The sequence below is a fragment of the Eptatretus burgeri genome, chromosome 14, assembly GCF_056783735.1.
Source record: "Eptatretus burgeri isolate ZD-2024b chromosome 14, Ebu_testis_v1, whole genome shotgun sequence".
Taxonomy (NCBI): domain Eukaryota; kingdom Metazoa; phylum Chordata; class Myxini; order Myxiniformes; family Myxinidae; genus Eptatretus; species Eptatretus burgeri.
This window is the reverse complement of record NC_140974.1, coordinates 56,199,736-56,221,038: the sequence shown is the minus strand read 5'-3', so window position 1 is coordinate 56,221,038 and position 21,303 is coordinate 56,199,736. Positions and strand designations below refer to the sequence as shown.

At 49.7% G+C, this 21,303-nt stretch overlaps 1 protein-coding gene and 1 pseudogene across 3 annotated transcripts in view; both read left to right on the top strand.

The window, feature by feature from the left end:
* The first annotated feature begins 6,847 nt into the window (after positions 1-6,847).
* On the top strand, positions 6,848-18,668 carry LOC147013255 (uncharacterized; annotated as a pseudogene).
* KLHL14 (kelch like family member 14) overlaps positions 17,130-21,303 on the top strand; it is an 80,158-nt gene continuing 75,984 nt past the window's right edge. For 2 of the 3 annotated variants that reach the window (XR_015051250.1, XM_085854937.1), the window contains exon 1: positions 17,130-19,753. Coding sequence is in view for 2 of the 3 variants with exons in the window: in XM_085854937.1 (XP_085711063.1) it covers positions 18,876-19,753 (878 nt within the window). In the remaining variant the exon portion in view is untranslated. The remainder of the gene's footprint in view (positions 19,754-21,303) is intronic. The other variant, XM_085854936.1, reaches the window with a different exon arrangement.

The window sequence follows — 21,303 nt, the reverse complement described above, 5'->3', positions numbered from 1 at the left end:
TTTGAATGATCGGCATACGAGAGGTGCCTTGGGCTTCCTTATGGAACTACTGCGCGTCTCCGGAAAACGAGACTTCGGTAAACGATGACAGCTCAAGCTGTTTGGGCTCCTTGAGCGCATTTCGGCATCGCGAGCACAGCACGCACAGCACGCACAGCACGCACAGCACGCACAGAACCCGCAGCATTGCACGGAACACAGCACGCTAAGAACGCACAAAATGCACAGCTCGCTATGAAGGCACAGCACACACAGAACGCACAGCACGCTAATAACGTACAAAAATGCACAGCTCGCTATGAAGGCACAGCACACACAACGCACAGCACGCTAATAACGTACAAAAATGCACAGCTCGCTATGAAGGCACAGCACGCACAGAACACACAGCACGCTAAGAACATACAGAACCCACATCATTGCACAGAACACAGCACGCTAAGAATGCACAAAATGAACAGCTCGCTATGAAGGCACAGCACGCTAAGAACATACAGAACCCACATCATTGCAGAGAACACAGCACGCTAAGAACGCACAAAATGCACAGCTCGCTATGAAGGCACAGCACACACAACGCACAGCACGCTAATAACGTACAAAATACACAGCTCGCTATGAAGGCACAGCACGCACTGAATGTACAGCACACACAGAATGCACAGCACGCTAAGAACATACAGAACCCACAGCATTACACAGAACACAGCACGCTAAGAATGCACAAAATGAACAGCTCGCTATGAAGGCACAGCACGCTAAGAACATACAGAACCCACATCATTGCAGAGAACACAGCACGCTAAGAACGCACAAAATGCACAGCTCGCTATGAAGGCACAGCACACACAACGCACAGCACGCTAATAACGTACAAAATACACAGCTCGCTATGAAGGCACAGCACGCACTGAATGTACAGCACACACAGAATGCACAGCACGCTAAGAACATACAGAACCCACAGCATTACGCAGAACACAGCACGCTAACAATGCAGAGAATGCCCATCTCACTAAGAGCGCACATCATGCACAGCACGCTAAGAATGCACAGCTCGCTCAGAAGGCACAGCACGCGCAGAATGCACAGCATGCTAAGAACACAGCACGCACAGAACCCGTAGCATGCTCAGAACTCGTACGTACAACACGTAAAACATACAGTACACCGATAACGCACCGTACGTTCAGAACACACAGCATGCAAAGAACGCACAGTAAACCGAGAACGCACAGTATGTACAGAATACACACCATGCACAGTACGCGCGGAACAGACTGTCCGTTCAGAACTCTCAGCATGTGCGCACCTCGTGAAAAGGGAGGCACGTATGGCGAACACATCAACAAAAGTCGATCTATTTACACTGGGTACTAAATGTAAATATCCCGTGCAACCACCAACCCTCCTCCCCCACCACCATCACCACCACCACAAGTACACGAACCCCTACGTAACCATCCCTCCCCTGCGCGCGAGTCGTGCGTCCACATTCGGGGTATACACCACGAGGAACGTGGGCCAGCTCCACCGCATCTTCCATCGGAGCACAATGGTCATCTCCCAGTGAGGTGTCCCGCGTCCGCACACGAGCCGAGCTCAGCCGGCTCTCCTGGGCACCGGGTCTTCAGAAGGCCTTCAGACCACCGATGAACTTACGGCGTGATTAGGACTGACCTTCAAGTGTCGAACAAACTGCCACGGCGGTGTCGCGAACCGTGACGAACGTTATTAATGGCCCCGCGGCATCCCTGATCGCAGTTGCTGCAAAAGGACTTTGCTCGGGCGCTAATTAGCGCCTCTAATTGAGCGTGCCTCGGGCGTGCTGGGAAAATACGTGTCAAGACGGGTTTGTTCTGCCGTCACTCCCGGCTCGCTTTGTCGCCTCGACCAATCACATCAATCGGACAACTCCAACTCCGCTCTTTTCCTTTCCCATGAAATGTTTGCGTTTCCCTGCTCTGGCCGGACATCTGCTTCCCTCTGTCGTCCCACGAGCCCCGCGCTTCCTCTGGACGAACAAAGTGGTCTCTGTCCTTTGTCGTCTTTGTCCCGGTAAAGATTCAAATCAAGTTCAAAACTTCTCGAATCCCCTTCTCGCAGCACCTGCGCTTCACCTGCGTTTCCACAGGTAGCAGAGCGTTGTTTCTGCGGTCGTCGTGCCACCTTGTCCATCGCAGGAACATGTTCGTCCCGGCAATGCACATCTTTGGGAAGGAACATCGGTCAAGCCATTGTGTCTGCTTTGTCGATGTATATTGTACCTGTTGCTCGGTTATCTAGTCTCGATGTCGTACAATATTACTCGGGGATGGGCTGAACCTCCAGGTAATCCAACCTTATCCCCACACACTGGAGCATTATTTAATCGTAAGACAAGTACGTGTAGACATGTCACGCGACCTCTTCAGGGTCCTTGTACCTTTTTATCCAACACGGTTTATTTGGCTCACAAACGTTAAACTAGCCTGTTTAGGTTCACCGGAAGGTGAAGACCTTCCTCGGTTCGGGTTGAGGGGCGTTTGGTATACCCGCTACACTTGACAGCCAGGTATGATATACCTGTGACGTCATACAACGTCTCGCAAAACCATGCACACTGTGACGCATGACCTCTGTTTCCATGGTTCCACTCTGTTTGGTGTCCACAAACCTCGCGCAGGGTCGTCCAATAGACTAAACTCATACCACGCACAACACCGTGTCCTCAATGACCATCGTGATCTCTGCGAGGTTGCCATGCGTACAGGTGGTTGCACAGAGTGATTGGATCATCGTCTTTGTTTCGTTTTATCTTGGGGCTCGTTTGGAGCAGTCGGTTCAGAATTTGCACGAGACCTTGTAGGCCAGTTTGGTATTGAGGGTCAAGTGATGATGGATGAGATGCTCAACCAGTCACGATTATCCTTGAAGGTGTAAATGATTCGTTATAAAAGAGGGCACAGTAAAGGATAAAAAGTGACTGATTAACTGTGTGTGTGTGTGTGTGTGTGTGTGTGTGTGTGTGTGTGTGTGTGTGTGTGTGTGTGTGTGTGTGTGTGTGTGTGTGCGGCCGTGCATGAGTGCGTGTGTGAGGGGCGGGGAAGGGAAGGGCAATAAAACACACACAAACAGCAACATTTTCTTTTTAACCCACTGTGTTCTCTATAAAACTGGGTGGGAGCATTTAAAACCCATGTTATCTACCTGGCAAAGGCCTGCCTGCATGGATGCATGCTTGAACATACAGCGACCTTTGTACCCCGCCTGCCAGCTCACTCCAAATCTGATTCATACATGATACACTCTGGGGAAGCCATTTTAAATTCAGAACTAAACCATCAGTTCTTCACAGTCCCCTTATAACAGACAGGGAGAGGAGAGGAGTCAGAGAGAGAGAGGTATAGGGTGAGGGAGAAGACAGCGGGGGATTCTGACAGATGTGGCGCCCAGTTTAACATCCATATGAGGGACGGCACACACATTGATGAATCATCCTGCCTGTGAAACACCGGGATGACAGTTTATAGCTGGGTCAGGATTTGAACCCAGACAAGACAGCTGAGAGCAAGCGTGCATACCTCTCGGCTATCCTGCCGTGATGTGGTGATTCATTGCTTTGGAACAACTGAAAACATGTTTTACTCATTGTAATCAACTAATTTATTGTACCTTCTTGTTTTAATTTTTAATTTTGTATGCATTGTCGAGGCTTGTATAAGAGCTAATATACAGAACATATAACAAAGGGAGCAGGAGACAAGAGGGGTGGGAGAGGGAAGCATAAAGTAGTGTGGAACAGAGACATGAGGAGATCTGCGGAAGGGAGATGGATGGGGTGGGGCACACGGGGTTAACAAGATGGACACTACAGGGACTTTCAGGAAGGAAAGCAGAGAATTTGTAGGAGGTGGGTCTCGGGTGGATTAACGGGGGTTGAGAAGATAGTGCTTTTGGATGGGGGAAGATAAGAGGTGGTGGTGAACAGTTGTTTTGAAAACCTGGAAGGAAGAGTGGGAGTTTGTTCCAGAGGTGGGAAAAAAGAGGAATGAAAGAGTGAAGGTAAGCAGTGATTCTTGATTTTGGTAGTTTCACCAGAAGGGTGTTGCTGCGGACCTAGAGTGCCCTGCGGAAATATCGGGGGGGGGGGGAGAGGGAGGAGAGGAATAGACCACAGAGAGTGTGGGGGTTGGGGCAAGGCCGGAGAGGAGATGGAAGAAGACAGAAATACCACCAACCTGCCTGTGGTGAGAGAGTGAGAGACCCAAAGACTCAGCCACATCACGGGAGATACCAATGATCCTAAATGCCTTGGTTTCCACAGGTGAAGCTGAGAAAGGTACAAGGCGGGAGCACCAGCCCAGAGGGGAGGGCAGTACTCCATCAGGCTGTGGATGAAAGCTTTGTATGTGGTGTTTATGTGTGGTTTCCTAACTCCGGAGATGTCTCCATATTTAAACATGTCACAGTATTGCCATTGAAGCTTGAAGAGTGCTCGCCAAGTGGCTTAAGCACTCAAGCAAGCACTCCTATAAAATGGCTGAAGAAACTTTTAAAAATTAAACGTTTAAATTTTTTTACATGTATCTATCTATGTCGAAGTGATGGGTCATATAATGAAAGAAGATCATACAAAAAGGGAAAACGTGGTGGAAAATAAAATTGCCCATTTTTAGTGGGTGAGCCACTGCCCGAGGCACCACACAACAATGCGAGTCGAAACACAGGTGAGTGGAGCCTGAACTCTGTTCAAGTCGATTGATATATTCAGTGACAGTGCGAATACTTTTGCCGTGTTCAGCCATGGCTTGGAAAGTGGAAACGAACAACCAAGCAGCTTGAAGAGCGTTTGCTTCGTGGCTTAAGCACTGAAGCAAGCACTATAATGAAACAGTTGATAAGGAATGGCTGGCTTGGGAAGCGATTCGCGATAGCTGATCAGTCATATAAACACCATGCACCCAGAGACGTCCGGAATGTCAAGCAATGTCTGACCTGGTTTGCGAAAAGGAAAACCAAGAAGCAAACTTGGCAGCATCCGAGATTTAGAGTAGATTACTGTATCGATGATGCAATTATGCGTCAAAAATATTGGAGGTTGTATCTGAATGCCTCCATGTTGAGGTGTGGAATGTCATATAGATCATCAACTGCTGCGTATTAAAGGCCCGACATGATAGCACAACTGAGGAGAAGTGGACTGCTATAAGCTCAGCATTGATGGAAGCCGTAGAGGACAGCAAGGGCTACAAGGAAAGGAGGCAGCCTGACTGGATCAGGGAAGGTTCCACCTTGGAACCCCCCTTTTTCAGGAAAGGAACAGTTTGTACTCCAAGTGGCTTTCCATGGAATGGGAAACTGATCATAGAAAGTTTGCTAAGGCATGCTGGGAGGTTAGGTGTGCAGTTAGGTAAAGAACACCTGGTTCCAAGACAAAACCAGGGAAGTGATATGAGGGAGGGAAAGAGAGTGAGAGAGGGAGAAATTTGGTGTGAAGAAGGTATGGCGATGCATTCAAGATATCCAGACAGCATGGAAGGAAGGGATTGATTTCCAACAAGGTGTGTAAATATTGTTGCGGAAATGGCCCTTAGTGTGTTATAAATATAGGATTAGCCCAGATCCCCCATTCAATGCATGTTTAGCCAGGTTGTTCGGTAAATGGACGCAACATGTGTGTCGGGAGGTGTAAGAGGCTGTTCGTCGTTGCTACATTGGTGGTGGACCGAGAGGTTCTTCTTCCTTCCTCTCTCCGGACAATAGTCCCCGCCCAGCGCTGAGAGGGGAGTGGCTTAGAGGAGGAAGAGAAACTGAAGGAAGGAGCCAGTGGGCTTCGAGGCGAGCGAGAAAAGGAAAGGCAGTGGTGAATCAGCCGGGAGAGAAAACTAGACCTGAGTGCGCCGAGTCTGCCCTCGGCTGGATGAGAAACGACTGGTGGGGGTCATGATCTGCTGTGTAGGGGACGGCTGTGTCTGTCTGCGATCTGCTTCATGAAGGAGGCAGGAGAAACGACTAGACTCTGCCTGCACGTCGAGTCGGCGATCGACTTTCATGAGAAGGTCCTCGACACATTTGTCGATCCGCCTGCCGGAGCCCAACACCTCAATTTGGCCTGGTCTGGTGAACAGGCCAGGCCTGGACTTGTATACTGGACCTTGTGCGAAACCAGCTGAAACCCACCATCGATCTGACAGTCTTGTGCCCTCGACCTTACGCGGGGTCAGAACGCGTGGAGGCCACATGTGTGGGCGGTGCGACAAAAGGAGGATGAGCGCCATCTTGCCACGTGGCGTGTTTGAGCTTGGGCGCTCGAATCCGTGGACATCGGCTTGTCACGAGCCACATTCGGGCCTTTGACACTTTGCTCTCGTCCATGAAACATCACCAATTCTCTGTGTCTTGTCTGCATGCTGTCCATGGCTTGTTTGCATGTCGTCTAAGGTTTAATCTCGTTAGAGTTCCTTTCGAAATCCGAAATCCGTAGCTCCCAAGTTAAGAACGGGTTATAGATTAATTATAACATTGTCGTGAATGCTTTGCTTGTGTCGTGTTCCACGATGTCCCCAATAAATCTGGCTGATTCGTATAAAGTTGCCGCTTTGAATTAATTCGTGCTGCGCCAATAGATCCGCCCGATTCGTAAAAAAAAATAAAAAAACGGTCCAAATTTGCTTTGATTTTATTTTGAGCGGATCGGGTGTAAAACTTCGAAATTATAAAGAAAAATGGAGTCGCAAAATGGCGGCTCGTCTCCACCTCAGCGCGACACGAAGCGGGAGTGGGCTATTACTAGCGCAACGATCGGCACAACACGAGGCGGGGTCTCCCACCCACCGGTTCAAACCACGTGGTCACGGCATGCGCCATGGCGGACGAGGCAAGACGACTACGTGTACATTGGCAAGCTTCATGCATGATTGGGGGATGCCTTGGAACAGGTGAGGCGTTATGAGAATTGTATAAAGGAGTTACAAATTGAATTGGACGAGGCACAACGGCACGCAGACAAGGTTCAGGAAAATTATGTGTACGGGGGGTTACAGCAATTGGCCGGTGAACGGGAACGAATTCGGTGGCTGAAAAAGGACTTAGCCAAGAGAGTCGATGAACTATGTGGAGAAAAGAATAAAGTAGTGTTGTTTACCCGTGAGTTGGAATATGAGAAAAGCGAACTGAACAAAAGAATAGAGGAGGAGCAAATTAATAACTCCCAGGATAGGGAGAACTTGGAAAAAGAATGGAAAAAAAAGCGTGAAAAGGAAAAATGTGAACACGATTTGGAATTGAAACAACTGAAGGAAGAGGTATGATCAGGCAATCAGATAAGAGAAAGCCTCAAAGAGAAGATAAAAAGAGGAGAGAAATATCTGGAGCAAAGGAAGGAAGAATTGTTGGAAAAGTCAAGACAGTTCGAAGAACGACAGGGAGAAATGAGGAAGGTAGAGTGGAGTACCCATAAGTTGGAACAAGAGAAGAGCGAACTGAACGAAAGAATAGAGGAACAGCAAATTAGTAACTCCCGGGATAGGGAGAACTTGGAAGAAGAATGGAAAACAAAGCTGGAAAAGAAAAAACGGGAACACGATTTGGACTTGGAACTACTGAAGGGAAGGGTAAGAGCAGGCAATCAGACAAGAGAAATCCGAGAACAGGAGATAAAAAGAAAAGAGAAACGCCTGGAAAAAGTAGAGGAATACGGGAAGAGAATGGACAACATGAGGAAGGAAGCATGTGAAAGAGGTAGGGAATCCTGTAAGAAAATGGACGAATTGAGGAGGGAAGCATGCGAAAGAGGTGTGGAGATGAGCAAGGAATTATGGGAAAAAGCTTCTGAGTTACAAAAACACCAAAATAAAGAGAGGGAATTACAAAACGAGCTGAGGATGTTAAGAGAGGAAAGAACGAGAATGGAGAATGAAACGTTAAGGAACCACACTGTGCAGATCTAACAGTTAGAAGCCAAAGCAAGGTTGTAGTGTGCGGAGATGGTGAAAGAACAACGAATGAAGCAGCAAAGGGAAATCAACCAATTGAAGGAAACGAAGAGATTGGAGAATGAGGAACAAGAGAGACTGTGGGAGAGGAAACAAAAAGAGTATGAATTTGAAATTGACCAACTAAAGGAGAGAGCAAGGTTGGAGTACGCGGAGATGGAAAATCTCCGGAAAGATAACGAACAACGAAAAAGGCACGGAGAGGAAGAACGACTCGAATGGAAAGGAAAATGGAGTCAGGAAGTAGAACCGCACAATAATATGGGATGTGTGATATCATGACACACAGGGAGTAATGTTAGTGGTGCGGGACTTGATTGATATCACTCGTCGGATGACACCACAATTAGAGCAAACCCTGTTGATGGAGACATTGAGGGAGCATACGGGGTTGTTGACGAATAAAACACATTTTGAGCATGTCCAGCATGTGGAGCTGACAGCCCCAGAGGAATGTGGCGAACCGATGATGAGCAACCTGCTGGAGAGAAGCGACCGGACGGAGGTGACTCTGAAACGAAGCAGGTACGTAGGTACATGCATACATGGTGCGGACGATGAGGTTAAAGTAGAAATTGAATTTTATGTTAATGAAGAGGCTCTGTCCGATGGGGTGCACGTATGCGTGCCCCTGAATGTGTGTGTGGAGTGCCTGTGAATGAATGCGGTGAGCCCACACTCCAGATTGCAGCACTGGTGTGTGCTGCCAAAGTTGAAACGTGTGTGGGTACTCACCTGGTGGTCGAGAATGTAACCCTGGAGTGTGAGGCAGTTGGTCAGTACGCAGGCAAGGTTGATTGTGTGGAATGTGAACACATGGCCTTGGAAGGTATGGAGCCTGCTTTGTGTGGGAGTCCTGAGCGTGGAATGAGTGGTGACGTAGGAAATAGGTTAGAGGTGCAAGGGGAAATAGAAATGCCACCAGGACAGAACTTGACACAGGGGACGGAAACCATAATGGACAGCTCCGCATGGGTTCTTGCAGGGTTGGAGGTGCTGCATCCAGGAGCAGGCTTTAGAAATTGGATGCTAATTTCTCTATCAGCCTCAAAGGAACTTTGGGGAAGATCACAGATGAGTAGCAAGTGGCACAGGCGTGTGTCACTTGGTCTTCAAACCTTTCTGAGCACACGAGGGGTTTGGCTAGCTGAGTGAGGTTTATCTGTCTTAAGGGAGTTATGGAGAAGAGGGGGAGGCGGCTTCTCCGATTGGGGTTTACCTGATTTCCGTGAATCCTGGAGAAGAGGGGTGGGGCGCTCCCCCGATTGGGGTTTACCTGACTTCCGCGAACCCTGGAGAAAAGGAGGAGGTAGACCAGAACCCCAATTGAGACGTGACCCCTTTGAGCCGTGGCGGAAAGGCGGCGGGGTCATGTTATGGGAAATGAGGGATTCATTCCCTCACTCCCCTTCCAATGAGCCAAAGAAGCAGGCCATATTGGGATGTAAGAAATTTTGATTGAAAATTATATCGAGAGTGATTGCAAATTGAGACTGATAGAAGGGAAAAGAGTGGCACCAGTGGATTTGGGTGATTATTAAAAAAAAGAGTGGTGGAGACATTACAGGCAGAGCGTTAAACGCACCTGAAGCAAGTGGATGACAAAGAGTGGCTTGTTTGAGGGAAGACTGAAATGCCTGGTTGGAACCAGGCAGAGGCTGGTGAAGAGATTTGGGCTGGTGGGGCTGGTGAAGACCATGGGTCTACTGAAGAGATTTTGATGTTTCGTTTAAATTGTTGGAAATAAACGATTAGGGCAGTATGGAGGAGGCCAGCGGACGACGGACGTAGTGACAAATTGATTGGGGTTTGATGAAAAAGTGTACCAATTAAATTTGATGACCAAGTGGTATCCGAGGGACTGGTGTGTTTTTGTTTTCACATAAAAGTGAAAGGTGTTGGATGGTGTTGTGGGCTGGGTGTGCAGCACTGTGGAATGAATGACTAAAGTGTTTGGGTGAATGGTGCGATTGTGCAGATGAGGAGAGTAAGTGTAAACAACGTACCCTGATGGTAGGCGTCTCTTAACCAAGTTAGTGTAGGTTAGGGGACTTTGAGGATTTGACATGGATTCTGGCTGCTGTTCCATTGTGCAGGCAGACTGCGAGGGGTAGGCGCAGGCCAAGGTATGGGGATACTGGCTGGTAGTGTGACATGGTATGGGAAGTTGGTGAGTCAGGAAATAGGGCACCAGGGCTTTCGGGGTTCCTGGCAGGTGAAGGCTGTCAGAGGTGCCAGGAGAGCACGGTAGGTTCAGTGCCAGAAGAGCACGGTAGGTTCAGTGCCAGGAGAGTATGGTAGGGTTAGTGCTAGGGGAGCACAGTGTGGGTGCTAGGAGAGCACAGTATGGGAGCTAGAGAGCCACCCCTTAGTGAGGAGCGCCGGAAGCACGCTCAGGTGAACCCCGAGGTCGCTGGGTGTCCCCCACCCCCAATTGGAAGCAGGCAAAGAGACCTAGTAGTAGTCACACTCCCCAGCCAGCGAGTTATTCCTGGCACCACCAAATGAAAAAAGACAAATAAGGGCCTTGCCCAGGTTTAAAAGAATGGAACAGTGTGCCAGGTTGGGAAAAATGGGTCATTAGGATCATTCTAGCCATAGCGGGTTTTGTTTCATTGTTGAGAGCTAAAAGTAAATGGTTAGGTTCAATGGACTCTCCTCCGCACCATTCATGTGTGACACCTGGTACGAGTAGTGTTGATGGGAAAATTTGTTGGCAAGGGCCAGGCTAGGTCACCCTCTCCAAGTGCTAGAGAGGCCACCAGTATGTCATGAGCACACACCCACGAAATAACGTCTGAGTAAGAAACACACCATCCTGTCAGTTAAGAAAAAAAAAGGAAGAAAAAAAAAAGGGGAACGTATGAGGAAGACCATACCAAAACAAGTCCTGCCAAAGCAAGTCAGGCAAGGAAGGTTAAGGGTACACTCCATCTCACCTGGTCTGAGGTCATCGCACCCATTTGCGTCCTCAAGAACACCTCCAAACTGCATTTGATAACATCGATATCACCGTGCCACCATTGCTGTGTCACCTGCTGTCCAATGCAGGGCTTGTTGCCTGCTGCTGCTTGTGAGTAGGCCATATGGGCCGAAGCATTTTTGTGGGCCATTGAGGCCAAAGTGCTTTTGTGGGCCGTTGCGGCCGAAGATTCATGCCATTTTGTGGGCCGTTGCGGCCGAAGATTCATGCCATTTTGTGAGCTCAGTGGGCCGAAGAACTCTTTGTGAGGTCAGGCCACTGGGCCGACTGAACTCACCTGGTGAGAGGCCAATAAGGCCACGAAGTGAGGAAACCCTCAGGGGTGAATGGACAATACTGCCGGGAGGGGGCATGAAGGAGCGAACACGTGAAAGAACTTTGAACCTTTGAATGTTCTGCTCCTATGCCAATATTGGTGTTAAAAGTAAAATTGAATGCCCTCCCGTTCAACTCCCTAATTAGAATGTGAAGTAGTGTGCATAGAGTGTGAATTTGTTTGTTAGATTAGTGATCCGACACACCAGGATAAGGACATGCCATTCTTACTGTGACACTTTGGTTTTTGGAGTTAAGTGCTTCCCATGTTGTGGGTTAGAGTAAATGGGAGATCTGTCCTGTACGTTAGACAGGGCCATTGCCGTGGGCTGCCCCAGATGGAGGCTCGGGAGAGCCTCGGGAGAAAGGTGGGGGTAGTGTTGCAGAAATGGCCCTTAGTGTGTTATTAAATATAGGATTAGCCCAGATCCCCCATTAAATGCATGTTTAGCCAGATTGTTCGGTAAATGGATGCCACATGTGTGTCGGGAGGTATAAGAGGCTGTTCGTTGTTGGTACATTGGTGGTGGACCGAGAGGTTCTTCTTCTTCCTTCCTCTCTCTGGACAATCGTCCCTGCCCAGTGCTGAGAGGGGAGTGGCCGAGAGAAGGAAGTGAAACTGAAGGGAGGAGCCAGTGGGCTTCAAGGCGAGCGAGAAAAGGAAAGGCAGTGGTGAATCGGCCGGGAGAGAAAACTGGACCTGAGCGCGCCGAGACTGCCCACGGCTGGATGAGAAACGACTGGTGGGGGTCGTGATCTGCTGTGTAGGGGACGGCTGTGTCTGTCTGCGATCTGCTTCGTGAAGGAGGCAGGAGAAACGACTAGAGGCTGCCTGCACGTCGAGTCGGCGATCGACTTTCATGAGAAGGTCTTCGACACGTTTGTTGATCCACCTGTCGGAGCCCAACACCTCGATTTGGCCTGGTCTGGTGAACAGGCCAGGCCTGGACTTGTATACTGGACCTTGTGCGAAACCAGCTGAAACCCACCATCGATCTGACGGTCTTGTGCTGTCGACCTTACGTGGGATGAGAACGCACGGAGGCTACGTGCGTGGGCGGTGCGACAAAAGGAGGACGAGCGCCATTTTGCCACGCGGCGTGTTTGAGCTTGGGCGCTCAAATCCGTGGACATCGGCTTGTCACGAGCCACATTCGTGCCTTTGACACTTTCCTCTTGTCCATGAAACATTACCAAGTACTCTGTGTCTTGTCTGCATGCTGTCCATGGCTTGTTTGCATGTCGTCTCAGGTTTATCTCGTTAGAGTTCCCTTCAAAACCCGAAATCCGTAGCTCCCTAGTTAAGAACGGGTTATAAATTAATTATAACATTGTCGTGAATGCTTTGCTTGTGTCGTGTTCCCCGATGTCCCCAATAAATCTGGCTGATTCGTATGAAGTTGTCGCTTTGAATTAATCTGTGCCGCGTCGAGGAATGATCCGCTCAATTTGGATATAAAAACCAAAATGGTTACAGACTGGTAGACTCCGCTTGGTCTCTGACAAAACCAGTCTGTAACCGAGGTCTATTTCCCCCAGCTGGCAAGGTACAGGTGTATTTTGGTATCGTGGTTCGAGACGCGTAACCCGAGAATTGTGCCGAACCAGCCGGCGTTATAACCCCGGAGACGGCGGTGGTTAGGGTGGCGCCGAATCTGTAACATTTGGCTGTCGAGAGTAGTGTGTGAAAACCCAAACTGGTTACAGACAGTGATTGACACGCTCGTCCGAATCCCCCCACCCCCAAACAGCAACAATATTATGGATGAGGCTGGAGTCCCTTTTACCTCTAGAAAAGCTCATCAAGAGAGATGGAGGCGACACTTCTCAAATGTTTAATGTTCAGAGTCGTTTCAACATGGCTGAAGCAAAAATGCACCTGGAAAAATGACCATTCAGGTTGGAGACACTTGTGGCTACAAACAAGCTCAGAAATGGAAGAGCAGGTGGACAATCAGGTATGCTATCAGAGGTGTGAGTGAGTTCCTCGAGCTGGATGCCACAAAAGTGAGTTCCTCGATCACCTCTGAGACCTCATACAAGGTATGTGGAGTTGAAAGGAAGTACTGGGAGACTGCTCTGATACTGTCTTGGGGCCTATCCCTAAGAAGGGAGACCTTCCTTTTTGTGACAATTGGCAAGGGATTGTGCTTCTTAATGTTGTTGGCAAGATTGTGGCAAGGATATTGAAGAAAAAGATGACAGAAAGTGGTAGAAATGGCCACCACCACATGAGTGGGTGCAGAGGTCACCATGGGAGAGTTCTCGAGGACAGAAATGGACTTTGGACTGAGTGTGAGCTTCACCAATTCAAAAGTGATGGTTGCTGGAAGAAAAGTCACTGAGACTGACACAAAACTCTTCCAAGTGGGGAATGAGATTTGGTGTGTACAGGAGTTCCCCTAATTGGGGTCACTGATTGCTTTATCGGGGAGAAATACAACACCACTGATTGCATTGGATGAGACGAGATGTTGACAAGGATCGCTGTCTAACTACCAAAACAACCTGTCTTGTTTACCAGGCTTGTATACTCTGCACACTGTTGTAGGGCACAGATTGCTGGACACCATTGTGCAAACATCTCAGCAAGCTACTGTAGTTGCTTTCACTCATAGATGCATCGGATCAGTCCTTGGCATCACGAGATGACGGCAGTGGACCCTGCACGAGAGAGAGAGAGAGAGAGAGAGAGAGAGAGAGAGAGAGAGAGAGAGAGAGAGAGAGAGAGAGAGAGAGAGAGAGAGAGAGAGAGAGAGAGAGAGAGAGAGAGAGAGAGAGAGAGAGAGAGAGAGAGAGAGAGAGAGAGAGAGAGAGAGAGAGAGAGAGAGAGAGAGAGACAGAGAGAGAGAGACACAGAGAGAGAGAGAGAGACAGAGACAGAGACAGAGACAGAGACAGAGACAGAGACAGAGACAGAGACAGAGACAGAGACAGAGAGAGAGACAGAGACAGAGAGAGAGAGAGAGAGAGAGAGAGAGAGAGAGAGAGAGAGAGAGAGAGAGAGAGAGAGAGAGAGAGAGAGAGAGAGACAGAGAGACAGACAGAAACAGAGAAAGAGACAGACAAAGAGACAGAGAGAGAGAGAGAGAGAGAGAGAGAGAGAGAGAGAGAGAGAGAGAGAGAGAGAGAGAGAGAGAGAGAGAGAGAGAGAGAGAGAGAGATAGATCCAGAACCAGTATCCAATTAGGTAACGATGCAGACTAGCATGGCTGGGTCTTGTTGCCAGAATGCTGTTCCATCTCATTCCAAAAAGGATACTCTTCGGTTGGCACGGTCTGGGTGAACCTATGAAAAGATGGAGAGACCTGAATTGAAGGGATTTTAAAGCTGTGCGAGTTTTGGAAGATAGTTGGTGTGAAGAAGTGTGTGTGTGTGTGTGTGTGTGTGTGTGTGTGTGTGTGTGTGTGTGTGTGTGTGTGTGTGTGTGTGTGTCGTTGATTGTAATCTCTATAATTCGGGTTTCAGAAGGTGGAACGGATTCCTCCCAGGACTCGAAGTATCTACCTTCGTTTTGGTGAAAGATTGTGATTCAAGGCCTGAGTGGTGAAGTTTTCTTGTTCGCAGAGTTTCGTTCCGAGGGCTATTTCCAGGATCTCGTCATTGAGCCCCGCACAGTCTCCAACTGTAGTTCATTTGTGGTAATGTTCCCAGGGATGATTTGTAGGATCTTTGTGAGGTTCTTCTTTATCATTCCCATTGCGCTGCTTCTCTCGGGTGCAATTTCGGCACTCTTCAGCTTCCAGGATCTTTTCACTTCATTCTCGAGATTTTAATATTTTGTCATTTTCTCGATTTCTGCATTATCTATACAAAAATTACTGGGTACTAAAACCTAAATTAACAATGCCTACTTTTCCTTTTTGTATCTGAATACTATGCCTGGTCGCAATGCTTTGTTTTCTATGTTCACGCTGAATGGGATCATCAGGTCGTACATGAGCATTATGTACTTGTTTTCAAATGATTGCTTTTGGTTCATATTTCGATGAGTTTTGTGGAACTGGGATATTGAAATTTCTGCAGATGTGCCAGTGGATTACTCAACATACCTTGTTGTGCCTTTGTGTGTACAGCTGTTCTGACATGAGTTTTTCACATCCCGATAGGAGTTGACTCGTACTTTCTGTTTCTACCTTTGCAGAACCTACAACTGTCCGATTGGCTCAGTCCGTACATTTTTTTTTAAAGCCATTCGTGTTGTGTCCTTTGTCTTTGGAATTTATAATGATTTGTTCTCCGTCCCAATTGAGCTGACCTTTTCTTAGTCATTCCAGTGATCATTCTTTGTCTATCCCCAATCTGTCCAACTCTTTTTTTTTTATTCATTTATATATATACCCCTGCTCTTTTTGTCTTTCTAGTTAGTTGTCACTACATATCTGTTGGTATATTTTTTTTCCTCAATTTCTCTTTTGTCTTTTTTAACAATCGTTGGGGCTGTACTTGTTGCTGCTTTGGTTTGGTGGATGGCATCTTCTATTTACACCTGTCTTTGGAAGTTTTTGTGCAAGGTGAGTGAGAGATACCTTTTCAGGTTTGTTGTGTTCATGTTTGCGTACAAATTGTATTCGGTAGTCTGTTGAACTTTTCACGTACCTTGCTAATCCTACAGTCGTCGCTCTGTGCACGTGATTGAGTTCCATAAAGCTGCCACCTCCTTTTCTCGGCAGGTACATTCTTGGGATCTGTGTGTGTGTGTGTGTGTGTGTGTGTGTGTGTGTGTGTGTGTGTGTGTGTGTGTGTGTGTGTGTGTGTGTAATCATACCCATATAATGACAAGTTTATACTATGTTGTGTGTGAGTGATGAAAAGTCATCCACACATCTACAAAGTGACTTTCTCTGCTCGTGTTGTTAAGACCAAGGGTGGTTGAAGTTCCAGATGAGGAGAGAGCATCTTGTGGCGCAATCCTCACTCTCTCGGGCATGTTTTGTGTCCGGCCCGAAAGAACAAGCACCCCCGGCACATCTGCACCGTCACGCTCTGGCAGTTTCTTAATGCAAAAGTCGCAACGTGAGACATTTTTTTTTGACTACAAATGCAACAGAGCGAAGCGCTCATAATGTTTCGACGAGCGGGAACACACTGCGGGAAGCGACAGGAGGAATATAAACCCGGGATGAACCTGTCCCATCATACAAACGGACAAACAAGGCGGATGATTATGCACAGCTGGCCATCCTCGCTCATCCTCACGCGCTCTCAACCGAGACCATCTTTGGACGAGGTCTCCCGGGACTCGATCTCATGCCGACGCGGTACTCGCCCGACGTGCAATGCAGCCTGGTCCCGTGCTGTGCGTTAACAAATTAACTTATTGGGATTGTACGGATTTGTTCAGTTCGAGACGTTCAATTCCCACGTTTTTAGTCCCCGGGTCTCGGGCCCTGCATGCAGCACGTGGTCGTTTGGTGATTTCAGGGCCGCCGGGACGACCGCGCTTGTCTGTGCTGCCAAGCAGCTCGGTGGAGCGTGGAGACGATTTCCCGTTCGCCATGCACGGCGGATTCGCCTGCGAGGGAATTGTGCGGAAAGTGGGTCGAGCGAGACCGTGGTCGCGCCGCACCACAGAGCGCGGGCCGCACCACCGAGCGCGGGCCGCACCACCGAGCGCGGGCCGCACCACCGAGCGCGGGCCGCCCGTGTAACTTAGGATCCGCTCGAACAATCCGTGCTCGACTCGGGCGGTACCGCGAGTCCCACGGTGGCTGGACCGGAGAGGACCTCGCGGTCTCGGTCGCAGCGTGAGACGCGTGAAGCGGGAGAAAAGGGGCGGCGCAATTTTTTTTTTTCCCCCCGCAAAGCCCTTTATTTTGCAGCTGCGGAGTCGTCTCGCTCCGGCGATCCGGACATCAATCCACAGGACGTGTCCGTGCGCTCCCCGACGTCCGTCGCGCGCGGATCTCCCTCCCTCGCGGACCGGGCGCCGAGAGGAAAAACCGCACGCGCTGCTTTGGCGCCCCCCCCCCAAAAAAAAAGTTCACCACGGGGAAACGCGCCTAATTGTTCGAGGCGTCTCTTTTCGGTCAATTCGACGGAGATCTAACGTGGAGCACACGAGCGCCTTTCCTTGGCGGCAAACCCAGCTCCGCACAGCTCTCCCCTTTTTTTCTTTTTTCTCACGCACAACAGTTTTACTGGAGCCTCGGGTAATTATTTCCCGCCGTCTCGAGGCTCCAGCCGCGTCACCCTCTGCCGACGACGCGAGACCGTTTGCCTCCCCGACCGTGCATTTCCCATTACTCTTGTCACGTCTCGGTGCGTTCCCTGGCCCAGGGATAATGACGTGTTGTTTCTTGCGAGCATAATTTGTCATGCGTACCTTCCACCGCTGCTCTCGCATTTCTACCCTTCGCTTGTCCCGGCTGGAAGTGCCCGTCGGAGCCAGAAAGCCGGAGCCATGAGCCGGGGCGCCTTTGTCGCCTCACTTTGCGCTCAAACGCCGCGGCCGTTCGACGTCTGAGCAGAGCTTTGTGTACGTGCGAGACGTCGGGCTTCCGTGTCCGGTCGGCGACTCCCGAAGGTTCGAGTCGGATTTTCCGGACGGGCCCGCGGTGCCGGCGGAACACCACCATCTTGGGGGGTGAGTATCTAGAACTTTTGGGAACCCACGTGTGCACGTTTCCCCGCACCACGAGGGACGATCGCAATCGGTTCTCTCGGAACGAGACCCTCGCACTGAGGTCGTCCAAGACGGGCCAACGTCGTTTTCCTTTCTCAACGTACGACGAAAGACGCGTTGGTGTTTCCCGGAACGGTGTGAGGATCTCGTTCCGAGAACTTTTTGAACGGCCCTCCAGGTCTCCGTTTAATGTTCAAAAAGCGCTCAAACCGACTCGACTCGTTTGGTTTCGCTACCAAAACTAGGGTTCGTTTATTTATTTATTTACCACGGTGCAGGGTAGTGGTCTTAGTCGATCAGGGTCACGGTGGCCATAAACTTTCAAAGAGGTTCGAATTGCGAGTCTGTGCTGAAAGGCCTCGAGCCGTTCATATTTCAAGGGGCTATCGACCTCGACAACGGGGGTCTGCAGGGGTCGTTCACCTCCGCTAGTCCCAAGCCAACCCCCCCGAATTCGATCCCTGAGCGAAGTTCGTGATGTTATCGGTTCGATTCCATGAAAACTTGCTTTTCCTCCAGGCACCTGTCATGCACGACGTGTTGTATCATTGTATCTGTAGCCTGTAGGGATGGCACGGAGCCGTGCACGCCACGACTTAGCGAGGAGCCCTGGAGGGTCTCAGATCGCGCCTCCAGTTCACCGTGCTGCGCTCTTTGCGAGATCGTGGACCCTGGCTGGCGTTTCCACTGCACACGTGAAGATAACAGTCAAGTCGGATACGATGCGCTCGCGGGAATGCAGACCGACGGGGTGCGTTCGGGGGTGTAGTGGGTTCGTATCCCGTGACGTAGCTCCAGTGTAGGTGTAGTGAGCGCAGCGCCGCACACCGTGCACGGTGCGGGGACCAGCTGGGTAATGGGTGCGCGCGCCCCTAGAAACGCGCTCGAGCACGCTGCGCACGCCGGCGGCCGGTCAAACGCCGCCGAGACCGAGTAACGGTGTGCTGTTGTGACCTCGTGCGTGTCCGCTCAAGAAATGTCCAAGACGGCCGAGCGGACGTCCACGTTCGACCCGACGCACAGCGACAACGTGCTGAGCGGACTCAACTTGCTGTGGCGGAGGCAGTTCATGTGCGACGTGACCCTGTACGTCGGGGAACGCGAGTTCCGTTGCCACCGCGCGGTCCTCGCCTCCTGCTCCCATTACTTCCGCGCTCTCTTCGAGAACGGCCTGGCGGACCGCGACTCGCCTTGGCGAGACTCCTCTCAGAAGAGTCCTCGGAGCTCTCCGGGCAGGGAGGCGCCCGCCGACGTACCCAAGGCGGCGCCCGCCAGTAGCCTGGCCCTTCCAGGATGTCCCCCAGGGGGCTTGGCTCTCGTGCTGGAGTACATCTACACGGCCAACATCACGCTCAGCATGGACACGGTGGAGGAAGTCCTGGTGGCCGCGAAGCACCTGCACATGAGCGCGGTGAACAAGCTCTGCGCGCAGTTTCTCAACGACCAGATCTCGGTGCAGAACTACAAGCAGGTGAACCGCTTGGCAGCCGCTCACGGCCTCGACGAGACCCGAAAGCTGGCCAACCGATACCTGATCGAGGACATTCTGGCTCTGAGTTTTTCGGGGGTGTGCGCCGTGCTCGATGGACTTCCGCCTCCCGTCGATTCGGAGCTCGCGCTCTTCCAGATGGCCGTCATGTGGTTGGAACACAACCGGGAGGAGCGCATGGTGCACACGCCCGAGCTGATGCAGCGCCTCCGCTTCGCGCTCATTCCCGCGTCCGAGCTGGTGGAACACGTGCAGTCGGTGGACTTCATGCGCACCGAACCCGTTTGTCAGAAGATGCTGTTGGACGCCATGAACTACCATCTGATGCCCTTTCGGCAGCACTTCATGCAGAGCGCTTCCAGCAGGTGACTCGTCATTCAATCACTCTTCCAATCGCTCGCACTGTCACCCTCTTCCGCCTCCTCCTCCTCCTCCTCCTCCTCTCCTCCTCCACTTTCTCCCACTCCTACACATCCCCTTCCTCATACATCTACACCTATTCCTAGATATACACCTCCTCATAACCTCCTCATAACCTCCTCCTACACGTCCTCCACGCATTCCTCATGGTGTTCAACCTCCTCTGGTTTTATCCTTTTCGTATTTTTGTTTTTATTCTGCTTCTCCTCTATTGAGTCATTGTTCTTTTTGCCCCTCTTTCTCCTCTTTTTCTCGTCGAAACTTAGACGACCCATTGTTTCGTCTCTCATGTCTAATCATATAATTTACTCGAGTACCTCAACATGCACATCACCTGCAACCTCACAAGTTGACATTTGTAACCTCACATCACCTGTAACCTCACAAGTTGACATTTGTAACTTCACATCACCTGTGACCTCAGAAATTTACATTTGTAGCCTCACATCACCTGTAACCTCACAAGTTGACATTTGTAACCTCACATCACCTGCAACCTCACAAGTTGACATTTGTAACTTCACATCACCTGTGACCTCAGAAATTTACATTTGTAGCCTCACATGATAGTGGGGCAACTCAGCATAACAATTGTGCATTTTGTGAGGAAAGCACCAAATTTGGCACACTAGTAGCCTATCATATTATGAACAGATTTGGATATTGGGCCATCTCAAAATTTTTGATGGGAGTGGAAAATGGCTGCCACAGCCATCAGCGGCTGAATTTGCGATTGCGAAGAGGAGGCGAGTTATCACCGGCACCTTGAACAAATTTATCATTCCTGCCATCCTCAGTCGAGCATCCATCCTTATAACGAAAGTGGCAATTTATGTTCAAGCCGAGTTCAACTCTTGAAGGGTTTCTCAACTTGTGGCGAATACCCCAAAGCTCAAGAATATGGGCCTCCACCTTTATTACCCTCATCTGACCTGAACCATCATAAATTGACTTTGGTACCCTCTCATTACTTGTATCCCCATAAATTGACTTTTCTACCCTCATACTACATGTGGACTCAGGAATTGACTTCAATACCAACCATATGACCTGTATCCTTGCAAATTGACTTTTATAACCTTCACATGGCCTGTACCCTCATAAATTGACTTTTATACCCCCCATATGACCTGCACCTCATAAATTGACTTCTACATCCCCCATATGACCTGTACGCTCACATTATCTGTAGCCATGTAAATTGACTTCTATACCCCCTATATGACCTGTATCCTTGTAAATTGACTTTTATAACCTTCACATGGCCTGTACCTTCATAAATTGACTTCTATACCCCCCCCCCCCATATGACCTGCACCTCATAAATTGACTTCTACATCCCCCAAATGATCTGTACGCTCACATTATCTGTAGCCATGTAAATTGACTTCTATACCCCCTATATGTCCTGTATCCTTGTGAATTGACTTCTATACCCCCCATATGACCTGCACCTCATAAATTGACTTCTATACCCCCCATATGACCTGCACCT